General features: G+C 39.8%; 2 protein-coding genes across 3 annotated transcripts in view; both read right to left on the bottom strand.

Moving 5' to 3' along the window:
* Window positions 1–12,875, bottom strand: part of LOC117150558 (CUGBP Elav-like family member 2) — a 102,358-nt gene extending 89,483 nt beyond the window's left edge. For both annotated transcript variants that reach the window (XR_004460770.1, XM_033317509.1), the window contains exon 1: window positions 12,591–12,875. The gene's annotated coding sequence lies outside the window, so the exon portion shown is untranslated. The remainder of the gene's footprint in view (window positions 1–12,590) is intronic.
* Window positions 8,001–10,929, bottom strand: LOC117150576 (2',5'-phosphodiesterase 12). The gene is made up of 2 exons (XM_033317532.1): window positions 10,761–10,929; window positions 8,001–10,702 (listed from the first exon to the last, which is right to left on the bottom strand). The coding sequence occupies exon 2, from the start codon at window positions 10,620–10,622 to the stop codon at window positions 8,796–8,798; it is 1,827 nt and encodes a 608-aa protein (XP_033173423.1). The 5' UTR covers window positions 10,623–10,702; window positions 10,761–10,929; the 3' UTR covers window positions 8,001–8,795.
* Window positions 12,876–12,897: the final 22 nt, after the last annotated feature.

The raw sequence follows: 12,897 nt of genomic DNA, 5'->3' as shown, positions 1-12,897 counted from the left end.
ACAATTATTTTCAAATTTGATATAAACTGGCATGACTCCGGACCAGTCAGAGTACAACAACTCACAAATTATGCGCAGACCATAAAAACGAAACGAGATTCCACTTGGCCACCATATATCCCGCACCCATGGAATATTCTTCTCAGCCAGGAGCCGCCATCTGCTGCCCCAAAGAAATCAAAACACTTATCAAATATGCATTGCGCATATTAAAAATCAATTAAATATTTACACAAACACACAAAATGGCGGCGGCCAAGAGCACTTAAAAATGACTGGCATGGCAAAAACAATGCTCACTGCGAGTTTAACAAAGGCAGCGAGCACTGTAATGTAATTGAGGCAGCAGCAAATATACAAGGGCGAAATGAAATTATAAATTTATTATGCCTCAGCTGTTATTGTTTTCGGGGCAGCAAGGTATTGTTCAGATTCACAGATAAAGGAGCTTTAAAAAACAACGAAAGACCTTGATTTATACGTTTTTAAAACCTAAAGGGACAAGCCAAAATAACATAAGAATTTATTTCTTTATTTATTATTTCTTGGCATATGAGCTTGCATTGCAAAAGGAAACTATTATTGCAAAGAATTCACATTTTGCACTTGAATTTCTTTCCTTATATATCATCACCCTACGATTTTTTATATTTTAATGTTATTAAATGTAGGGTGTATTAACAACTCCGAAATGTATATTATACTTTCTTTTAAAAGACAGAAAAGTTTCCAATATAAGCTGTTAGCAAGGACTAAAAAGCAAGTGCTTGTACTGTTAATACTAATACAACTACTTATATTTCCAATGGCAACACCCCTTTCCGTCTAAAAATTTTGTTTTCAAAATCTTTTAAACCAGTTTCTTTGGATTTTTGAATTTTATACAGCCTGGCAACCACGGTAACGGAAATGGAAATTGCAATTGCAAAACAGACGCGCAAACACATCGCAGGAATGCAAGTGTGGGAAAATGCGAGGGAGACGGCAAAAGGAAGGGAATAAAGGAGGAGAAAGGCTGCCATTGCTGTTGTTGAAGTTTTGCATTTCCGGTATGCAAACACACTCACATGCACACACATTTAAACGCAAAGAGAGTGGGAAAGACACAATCTGAAGACGTAACAATGTGTAATTGTTGTTGCCCATTGATAAAGCTTAACAGTCAAAAAAGCCGAGAGAGAAGCCAGCCACAAAACTCATTTGCATTTAACACGTTGACACACAGCAGGAAGTTACAGTGACAATCGGCTAAATGCAACTATGCGATGTCACTTTAACGCAATGAAAGATTACGCGCAACATTGCAAACGATTTCTTGTTGAAACGCAACTATTTGAAATACTCAGAAAAATTTAAAAATTGTTGACTGCAATCAACCAATCAAAAGCAAAGCTTGCAAAGTAACTAACTTGTTCGCTACACAAAATAGTAAATAGGTTTATTTACATGGTAACAGAACGCATTCCCCAACATGAATTAAAGCTCGTCTTTAAAACGCAATCACTCAATATTAAATAATTAAAAAACCAATGATAGCTTTTTTATGTAACACTACTACATATTAAATTGCTTACTTTAGTGTTGCGTTGCAATACACTTTAAGCTGCACAGTGGCAATCGAATCTACTTGCCGTAAATCAACAAAGGACAAAGGCCAACCGAGAGCCTTTGATTACGACTGTTATCATTTGAGCCTGTCTCTTTTTTATTGCACACACAGACGCACTCCCTTTTTATATAGATTTCTTTTCCACTTTGACTGATTGAATTTTCGACGGCGCACCTAATTGTACACTTAACCGAGTGCGACAGAAAGGACCGAATGTATAAATAATTAAAGGAGCTGGGCTCCTTGGTAATTCTCTTTATTTTTTATTTTTTGGGTTAATTGCAGAGTTAAATTCGAGTCTTACAAAAGTGTTGCCTACTTAAAAGGGCACACACTGGCGCAAACGTCCGGACGCGATAACGGTACCCAACGACAATCGACGAACAGGACGAACAAGACGAACGACGCAGGATAACACCGCTGATCAGGACATCCGCACCGTTTGAAAGCACGATTTATACTAAATACTGATTTCGCTTCGGCAGCTGAGTCGGCAATTGTCAAATTGAATTTCGCACACTCACACAGGGTTCTTTGGCGAAGGTCCTGCAGGAATTGGCTCTCTGTTTACAGGCGGCAAACGTTGTGTGCTAAAAGCCAGAGTAAATAATTCGATTCTCTCTGGTACATTTTCTCTCGTTCGCATTGAGTTCGGCTCTCCTGGCCGCCTCTTCTCTTCCACATGTTGCCATCATAGCAACCTGTTAGACTGAGTCCCCTCCGAAAATTGTCAATTGAATTAATGAATGGGAAACTGAATAATGTGAGTTTAACGCAGTTCAAAAACGAAAACAACAAACTGGTTAAATAATAGCTAAATCCTTTAGTAATTTAAAAATAAACGTTTACTTTGGGTTGAGTATTATAAAAATGTTTTTTTTATTCCATTTTAATGTTGCTCAACAAAATTCAAACAGAAATAAATGAAAAATAATCGAATGGTGATATTGTAAAATGTGCTACACAATTCATATGCAAATGAAAATAACTTTTGGGTATTTTGTGCATAATTCAGCCAAAAATTAAATTATTTCGTTGATTTATTATATAGTTAAGTTAAGACAGTACTTTTTAAAAACTTTAAATAAAAACTAAAAAATTAATTAAAAACAAGAAGGAAATCGAAATAACGAAACGAAAATCCAAGGGATATTTTATAAGATTAAAAGAGAAATATAACCCCTATAAAAGAGCGCGCCTGCGTAGGGCTTCTTAACGGTAAAGGGAAATTTAGTAAACGAAACGGTTTGGGAAATATTGTACGGTCCAAAATAGACCAAAACAATAAGTTCTGCTCATCAAAATGTAAACAATGAAACATGGAAACAAAAATATTATTAAATATTAAAACAAGTAGGATTAAATTTAATTTATTTTGCATAGTGTTAAGAGATACTGAAAGCAACATTATGCGAATGGGTATTCCTTACATTTAAGTGTGTTCCATTCATGTGGAAAATATATATAAAAATAAACCTCTTTAGTTATTAAGTAAGATAACATCTTACTTGTAGGTACTTAAGTATCTTAAAGGATATTTGCCTATAATTGCAGAGGGCTGTTATCCCCACATACAGCCACCGACTAACCAAACTGATGGACACACAACAAGGATAACAACAAACAAGGACAACAGCCACAAACGTTGACAACGAACCGTGTGGCCAGCCGAGGAACAAATGCCGGCAACTTTAACCGCGAAAAGGCAATAGGAACAAAAAGGAAAGAAAAAACAAAAACTATTGCTCTATATAAAGCAACAAACCCTATTTGAATACTCTAAATAAAAAAAAACTGAAATCAACATTGTTAATTACTGTTTTATAGGCTTTAAAAGAAATTAGTTGACTTTCTGTTTGCCCATAGTTTGTCTAATTAGGTAAGTTGCTTAATAATATTGTAATGCCCGCGTAAAGGGTAAAACCACGCAACGAAAGCCTGAATGGGGCAAGCTGAAGTGGAAATGGAATGTAACCAACATCATCCAGCGGCGGTAGTGGAAATGGGGTATGGGAGCTGGATGTGGCGATGTTGAACCTAGACGACAATAAATACGCAACAAAAACTACAACCATAATGGGAAAAGGCTGGGGTAATCAGGTGAGAGGGGAGCGGCCAGGATAGAAAGCAGCCATAGCAACCTATCTCTGTCCAACTCGCAGAGCCATATCATCGCCGCATCATGATGTAAAAACTTTGCCCGCTCGCCGCTTTAACCCGTAGGAAAACCACTAACCCAAGACCCCCGATTTCCACCTCCCACAGCGGAGTCTCTGGCCTTTAACACAATTTTTGTTTACAAACTTTTGCTTGTTTGTATATATTCCATCCGAAATGGGGAGAACGCAGGGGAAAAGGCAAAGGACCTCGATCCCCGTCCACAAAGGACTCCAATCCCTCATCCCGCCAACCCCGCCTCTGTTGACTTTTTCTGCGGCGACGCGACGCCCGCTAAAGTTGTGAAAATGTGTTTTTTTTTTTTTGTATATTATTTTGGTTCTTTTCCCCGACGCTTAACAAGAAATTCCTGATGCGATTATGAGGCTCTTCTTAAGGTGAGCCGGAAAAATGGGAGGCACAACAACCAGATCGCATGACACAGAGAATGGAAATTTCTTTGAGGCAGCTTCAGTGGTTTACCAAAGCAAAAACTTGATTGGGAAGCAGCGCTTTTTCTTACTGTTTGCTTAACAAATTTCAGAATTTGATTAATTAAGTTTACTTATTCTTAATAAAGAAGTTTAATTGGTGTAAGTGTGTAGTATATAAGTACCTTAAAGCTGCAACGAATTTCCAAGAGTAATAATACTAAAGAAGAGAAGAAGAAAATAAAGGATATATTAACTTAATACTTCAGAAATACTTATTACAAATTGATGAAAATGTACAATCCATTCAGATTGGTAAACTCTTTTTGCCATATATGATATTTATGACATAAATGGCTGCTCACTTCCGTCCAAAAAACAATGTACAAATCAATTAGCTGGCTCAGATACTCATAAAATTCGCCCCTTTGAAAATGTATCAAATTCCAAAAGGGGCACTTCCTTGGGCGCCCAATAAACTTCTTGAGCATTCGCAAGAAGCAACCGCAGGAAAATGCACTCAAAAGTCTAGGTGACATCGCACACCGCCCCCGCACCCCCCTTTTCACAGGCTCACCCCCCTTGGCGACCGACCACACAATGCAATAACGCCGACAGATTACAAAGTGCACATGTGGTAAGCTCCCGAAGTGCTGGGCGCATTGTGGAGCTACATGGATGCCAATGGAGATGGGCTCTGAAAATCCATGTAAGGAGCAACGGAAACAAAGCACTTGGAACCTTGCGGTTGAAACCTTGTGCTCTCTGGTCCTTCAATACCCTTTCCCTTGGGATCCTTTCCAATCCCAATGGGAAGTGAGGAGCTTGTGAAGATATTTATACAATGAAAAATCGGACTTTGCTAAGTATTTAATCATGCTAATTATACAAATTAGATCTTGGTTTCAAAAGTCAATGGTAACTATTACTTAGAACTGAATTTGAAACCATATATTACAACGAAACTGTGGTTAATCACACGTCTATTGAGCTGATTTCGAAGTAAACTTAAGTGTACTTAAAACTCGGCTTTTTAAGACCTATTCCTTCTCTTATTGAGGTGGCATTTTGCCGAACTCCATTAAGTTGACGCGAAGAACTTTGCGTTTGTGGTCGCTGCTTGTTGCTCCTACCATTGTTGTTCATGTTGTACGGAGTGTGTCCAAAATGTATCGTTGTTGTCTCCATGTCGAGACTGCTGCCCCAAGCTTCCCAAAGGGGCACAGGAACTGGGAGTTGACCTCCACCCAGAGCATTCGCAGGCTCATGTGAAGGGAGAGACGCCCACAAGGGATGATATTCCCTTTTCAGGGCCCTCAACTTCAATGGGCATTCAAAGGATGCGAAGCTACTCTCTATTCATGTGACTGACCTATGACAACATCCATTCATAATCATGAAGGACTTGTGCTGATTTGATGATGAAAGCTTGACATAAATAAATCAAATGCAGGAACACGTCGCTCGCATTAGTTAATACTTTGCCATAAAGTTGATTAGAAAGTACAGTGAGTAAAAGCCTTACGCAGAAAACAAAACAAACTCCAAAGTTGCCTAGCAACCTTTTTTAATGCGACAAAAAAGGCAGTGAATGGCACAGGACTTTTCCTTTTTCTCCCAATCTATCCATTCCAATAAGCTGCTACCGAAAAAATTTCTGAGCACAGGGCCTTTTACAAAAAATATCAACGCAGCCTCGGCGAAGAGCAAGCGGATGAATTTGCCGCACGGAGGGGAATAAAGGATCTGAATTGGGAGCAAGGAGCTGAAGGATGGAGCGTCCCCACACACACACACACTCGTGCACAAAACAGATAAATGGTAGCAAGTTTTTAACAAAACCAACGGAACGGGCAGTGCATTGAGCTCAGACATTTCCTGCCCCATGCATCCTTAAACAAAATAAGACTAAGCGATGCTATATCGACTATTGGATACCCAGTAAACAAAAAGCAAAATTTGAAACCATGTATGCAACGGATGATATTTAAATGCAGCGCTAAGTTTTAAGCATCTTCAGACCGACAAAGATCTTTCTAACTATGACATCCATATATACCCTGTAAGTTTAAAGAACAGGGTACTCCAGGAAGCAACAACGACAACATGTAAAATTATGCGTCAGTAGGAAGGAAAAGTTTATGGGGTGACCCCAGCAAAGTCGAGGCAAAAGAAGATTCGCAGACAGTTACGGTCCAAGTGCATTCATTGCCCCATCAAACTCGCACAGGGAAAAGGAAAATCGCACGGGGGGAGATGGAAAAGGAAAAGCAGGCAGCCAAAAGGCGAGAAAGAGACGGGGCAAAGCACGCAAATATGCCAAAGCTTGCAGAGACAACAAACAGGAAGTACGCATTTCCTGCACTCGAGATAAAAAAAAAAACCAGATAAAATAAAAACATTCCAAGGAGTAGGAATTGCTGGGAAAATATGGAGAAATCTGGGATCTGGGGAAGTCTGGGGAAAAGGGAAACGCAGTCGAGACACAGTAGAAATGTCGCGACGACAACTTTTTGACACAAAAGTGCCCGGAAAACAGTTTTTCTTTAGTTTTCCCAGCCAGTCGCCCTTCGCCGTGAAATTAATTGAAACCGACTAGACCTCTGGGGGCGTGGAGTGAATGAATGAGGTGGACTTGCAGACTTGATCTTGACACTGTCCCCTGGCGATGTCCCTGAATTTTCCAAGTACTCCAGCTGCATTTTCCCCTTTTCAATTACAACTGACTCTGCGCATTTTATAACTTTACTTGCATGTCCTTTAGAAAAACTTAAAAACCCTTTAAAAAATTCAACAAGTTTTTAGTTATAGATACTAAATCTTAGTTGTCTTTGTAGCGAATTTGTCTACTCAGCAGTCTGGAGCACCTGACCCCCCAAATGAGTTTCGTGTCACAGGTTGACCCTGTCGAGATTAAGTGGGCGTTTAATTTGGCAACTTGCAACTTGCCTCCCAAAAAACCAAAGCGCCTCCCCGCAAATCCCATTCCCATCCACCCTCGTCTATGAAAATACTGCGTTAATGTAATCCACGCTCCTGGCATTTCCGTATGCTTTCGTTTGCTTTTTCTTCGTTGGTTTTTTTATTTTTGGGGGGTTTTTCTTGTTTTTTGTTTATTTATTTTTTTTGCAGGACTTTGTCCTTGGCAGTTGCCTCGTAACTTTGCCACTTGGATGATCTCTCCCCTGCTGTTAAGCTATTTTAGCTTAATCAACAAAGTAAATAAAATGTCCTGGCGATGACCCTTGGTTGGGAGGTTATTTTCTGTCATTTTTTATGAACTCAATGTACTAAATGAGTAACATAAATAAGTAAATAAGATTACCGTTTGTACATAAATGTTGATTTTTATAATGCAGGCATTGCTAGTTAAATTACTTCAATTAGAAGAAATAAGCAATAAAGAAGCTTTGGAATGGCTGTCTATTGAAATACATGAATAAATACGAGTATTCACTACTTTCCACTCAACCATACCCACAACTCATTAAAATCTTTTGAATTTGCCATACACATGTTGCCATGGAAAAATCAGAACTAAATCAAGCGAATTCACTTTGATGTGCAATAACAATATGCCTCATATGCGCAGGAAAATGAGGAGCTAAAGCAAACCAAACCAAACAGTGAGTGGAAAGCTGAGCTTCCCCTTTTCCCAGTTTCCCAGTTTCCCCACTGCAAGAAGTTAGTTGTCAACACGGTACCACGTAATTATAGAGTTGCAGGGCTTATAGAACACCACACGAACACAAACAGCCAAGGAAAAATGAATAGCACTCTTTTATATGCATCTATATTTGGCATCAAGTACAAATCATATTTATTATGCATAGTTTAGAGTATTCTGGACATTTTAAATATTTTTAAAAATATTTTTAAAAATATCTTATGGTATCTAACAAAAGTATTTAACATAGAAATCAAGTTAGGCGTACTATTATTTTCGACGAGAGTGTGAAGCACACATCGGGCCACATTTCATTTGCTTTCTAATAATTTCTGTGGAAAATTCCGATTGCACATGTGGGACTTTATATTGGCAGCACTGTGGAAACCAATTAAAATGCTGCACTGGCTCTGATTATGGCCAACGACAACTTTGTGTGGGAGTGGCGGTGTGAATAGATTGGTATGTGTCAACTAAGTGCAGTTAATTAGTGCGAAAATCACTTCAGTTGGCTTGGGATATTTTTTCGCTCTCGGATTTTCTTTCAGCTTTTCGCGCCATTGTTGTTGGCGCCACCTCCGCAACGGAGCGTTTTTCCTTGGCGAATTTTCACGTTAATTGCTCTGCGTCCTGCAATCAGCCGGAAAACAGGAGCAGATGCCGGGAAAGCCAGCCAGCTGCTTGCAGGCGAGCTAAGCCACTCAGGGATTTACTCAATTTGTTGTCACTTCATTCCGCAATTTATTTCGGTTTATTTTCCCTGTTTTACTTTCTCAGTTTTTTTTTTATATGCCATTGCTTAAGAAAGAAAGCAGAAGAAACATTTGTTAATAGACCAGGATTTGGTGAACTAATTTTGTTTGTTATATAAAGAAGAAATTAGTATTATTACATTTAAGCATGGAAATCCCCAAGTTGCAAGCCCAAAAATTTATGAATCTGTCTTAAATTTGAGATCTGCTACAAGAGCAACATGATCGGATGGAAAAACAGCCGATGGTATCGCTGTATTGGCTTTCAACTCCTCCTCTGTTGGCAGTGGCACCACCTTCAGCAATTCGAAGCGATCGTTTTGGTAGAACACATAGTCCAAGCAACCCGAAAACAGGGTGGTGTAGTGGGTATACTCCGGTGCCCCATAGGCCGATCCCATTTTAAAAGGCTGCGAGAGTTCCACATTCGAAACCGCCTGCTCGACATTACTTCGCCAGTCCTCCAGAGTTTTTTCGGCGAGCTGCTCCGTCATCAGCTTGTAGATTCCACACTCGGGAACGCTATTGAAATCGCCACAAAATATTAGTCCAATATTTTTGTGGCTACTTATGTTAAAGTCCTTTATAGCTTTGTTAATAGTCTGCTCTACGAAAAGCATGGAAAATCCGATTTGCAGCAGGCGAATGTGATCTGCATCCGGATGGAAGTATAAATGCGTGTTGGCCACCAGAACGTAGCTATCGGTACCCTTTATTCTAAGCAAACAAGTTTGCAGAGTGGTGGACCGTTCACAAATTCGGTCTGCCAATTGTGCGTTAACTTTGATCTTATTCCAAAGGCTTTCAAATACGGGCAGTACGGGAATATTGGACCCCAAATGCAGAACCTGCGAATCCAAGAGGTCAAAGCGCGAGTTCCGAAAGAAAATGGCCACTCCCTCAGCACATTTGCCTTTCGGTGCAATTATGCCGTGATAGTTATACGGCGGTTGTTCTAGAATTTCTTTTAAATCAAAATCAAATATCCGCTGATCGACCTCTTGCAGACAGAGTATATCGGAGTTGTAACCGATGATCTCGTTGATGAAGAGTGGCTTCCTATAGTCTATTTGCAGATACTTTGCCGGGCAATAGGAGAACAGAGTGCTGCCGGCATAGTCACTACTGGCATATAAATCGGCCAACAGATTGTAGGACACCACACGAATTTCATTGGGTTCGCTCAGATAATTCGTGGTGTGCCTGTGGCGATCTTGGAATGGACAAGGCCCGGGAGATTCCTGCACTGCAGAGTTGGTTATCTTCTCGACCACAGGACCCGTCATTCCCTGTGCATTTCCAGGCGTTACCACGAACTTCAAATGGTAACCAATATCCTCAGGAGTGACTAGATATTGAAATCCTTCTCCGCACACCTCCCAATCGTCGTCTGTGAGCTTTTTGGCCTTGGACCAAACTCCTTTGCTGAACTGACGTTCTCCGAATTGTATCTGAACATTGGTGGGGTATATTACAAATCCTGCCAACATGCATGAGGGCAATTTGAGGGATGAAATCCACGGTGGATTGAACACCAAATCGTAGACCGTATCCAACACCTGCAGTTTTACGTTGCTGATATCTTGGGTGGCGACTAGATCGTCAAATGTCAATTCATTCAATTTTCCATCAAAATTGTCACTCAGAAGTTTAACATTGATTTCTGCCGGTGGTTTGATTTTTGCTTTTTTGCAGGACTTTGCCAGCCTGCCTATAATATTACTCTGAATTCTGGCCAGTATTGCATCTATGGGCTCATTCATCTGGCGACGGAAATTGAATTCCCGGTTTATTTTCAAATTCTCATTCACAAAGCGAAACACAATGTCCAGTTCTTTGGTATCACTTGCATTTCTCAAATACACCTTCTCCATTTTACCAGCCAAGGATGTGCCACAAAATCTGGACAACAGCGAAGCTCTAGTTTGAGCTCTATTTCCGAGTAATGTATCAGAGTTGCGGACTATGTTTTTAAACAAGGAAACAGCAAGACTTTTTGCTCCCATCAATGTTGCAAATGCTGGAGCGAAGATCGGTGTTGAAGAAGTGAACTTCTCTTAGTTTACTTGTTTTTTTGCAGTTTTATCTGAGAAATATTTGCGTTAGTCAACTTTACTTGGTGTATCGACCACGTCACAACTCACTTGTCCAGATTTAGTTGCAGAATTAATCACTTTTAAGTTGTTTAAGACCTTTTTACAACGGTAACACGAAAACACCGCAGAAATTAGGCGAAACTGCACCGATTTCGATAAAAACTAAGAGAGTTTTTCACTTTTTCGCTCAGCTACGCCGCGATCAGCTGTTGTTTTTGGCATTCACAACGAAACCAACCACATGCTCGGCATTGAGAAACAGCTGATCTTAAGAGCGCTTCTGACAGTAGCACCGTTAAAGCTTTGGCACAAAAGCTTTTATATAAAAGCTTTATTTAATTTCAAATCTTGGAAGCAAAAATATTTCAGTTAAATATTCCAAGTTTTTTTCATAAAATAATATAGCTGATAAATATATGAAGAGCTGCTATGATTTAAAATTGAACATATCGAAGAATAAAAGATTTTTATATAAAATAGAGAACGAAACAGTAATTTGCTAAAAAATATTTCTATATAAAATAGGTATATACCTTTTTGGTGTGCCATTACAAACATTATTATTCGCAAAAAATACACCCGAACAGAACTATAAAACCTCCTATTTCACTTCAGTTGGAAACTATTTTCACGGCAAACGTCGTAAACATTAAGCTAAGTGTTACGATCCAAATGAGACATCTTGCCCGAACGAAGGCAACTCAACTTTCGGCCAAGTTAAGAAAGGACAACTGAGACGACGGCCATAAAAATTCGTAACAGAAGCCAGATCATATGTGTAGAGCGTATTTGGCCAAAGGGGTGGCCAAAGGTAGGGAGCACACAAGTGCATAAAACGCCGAAACAAGCCAAGAGATGACTTGGCCAGGCCAAAAAGGAATTGGCTTGGCCCCGAAACAGAGTCAACAACTGTGCGCCGCACAAGAGTTTGCCAAAAGGATTGCACTACGAAGGAGGAAAAGAAAAAAATCAAAAAACAACAGAAAAATCGCATAAAACTCTATAAAGGACACAGAGGACCAAAAAGGACAACAACCTGACTGGCAGGGCAAACGAAACCAATTGAAGAAATGTTGCTGACACCAAAAACGAAACTGCAGGAAGAAGCCGATGATGAGGATGAGCCAGGGAATGAGGCTAAGCCCGAGGATGCAGAGAGCATCCTTGGGCCCTAGATGTGGAGCAGAGGCGGTAAGGACAACAACGAAATTAGTTAGCACTTGAGAGAAAGCAGCTTTGGCTCAGTTCCAGGACTCGTTGCTGGCTTACAACACCTGCGGGAAAAAGAAGAGGTCTGCTAGCTGCACCTTTTGACCCCTCCTCCTTCCCTATTGACCCGAACCAGGGATGGCCAAAAAGCTTCGATTAGACACAGTGGATGGACTAAGGACTAGAAACTATAAGTCATTTAAGAATTTTACGTATTAAACATGTTTCAGAGGTATGTTGAAGATTAATGCATATAGGAAATATTATATACATTTTTGAAGAATTTACAAGCATTTTTATTGAAATCAAGTATAGATGATTATATTCTGTAGTATATTTTTTAGATATAAAGATTAAAAATCCCCAAACTGCAGCTCATCTTCGACAGAAGGAGTGAAGCAAGTTGTGGAAGGCAGGCGGCAGCAATTAAATAGCTTCGAGCACTCCGAACTCAATTGCAGCAATTTCAATAACCGTCGAGGACACTCAAAGGACGGCAAGGTCCTTGCGATAATCTGTCATGCAGCGTGGAAGCCCAAGCACCGTGTCGCACACACCCACACACACAGGACGAGTCCACAGCACACCAACCCACTTTCCATTCACACTCAAGGACAACTAGAATATCCGCTTTTGGTCTGAACACTTGAGGAACTTTCTCGCACTCACCTATTTCACTTGCTGCAGGAATTTGCTATATTTCTTCTTATTTTCCTTTTAACACTTGTAGAATTTGTAGCCGAAAGCAGATAACTGGGCTATTTCATTTGTAGTCTTGTGCGGGGAACTACTTTGTATATTTTTTTGTAGATTTTCTTCTTAAGAATTATTGATAAAAGCATGGGAGAATGACGCGGTACGGCCGAAAGGTTAACACATTGAGAATTTTGCCACCAAGAAGCCGAAAAATTGATAAACTTTTATAAAATTATATGTACGTTACACAATCTGATTTGGAAAAACTACAACTAAAAAT

Source organism: Drosophila mauritiana, chromosome 2L (genome assembly GCF_004382145.1).
Source record: "Drosophila mauritiana strain mau12 chromosome 2L, ASM438214v1, whole genome shotgun sequence".
In the NCBI taxonomy this organism is placed as follows: Eukaryota; Metazoa; Arthropoda; class Insecta; order Diptera; family Drosophilidae; genus Drosophila; species Drosophila mauritiana.
This window is presented reverse-complemented; position numbering and strand designations above follow the sequence as displayed.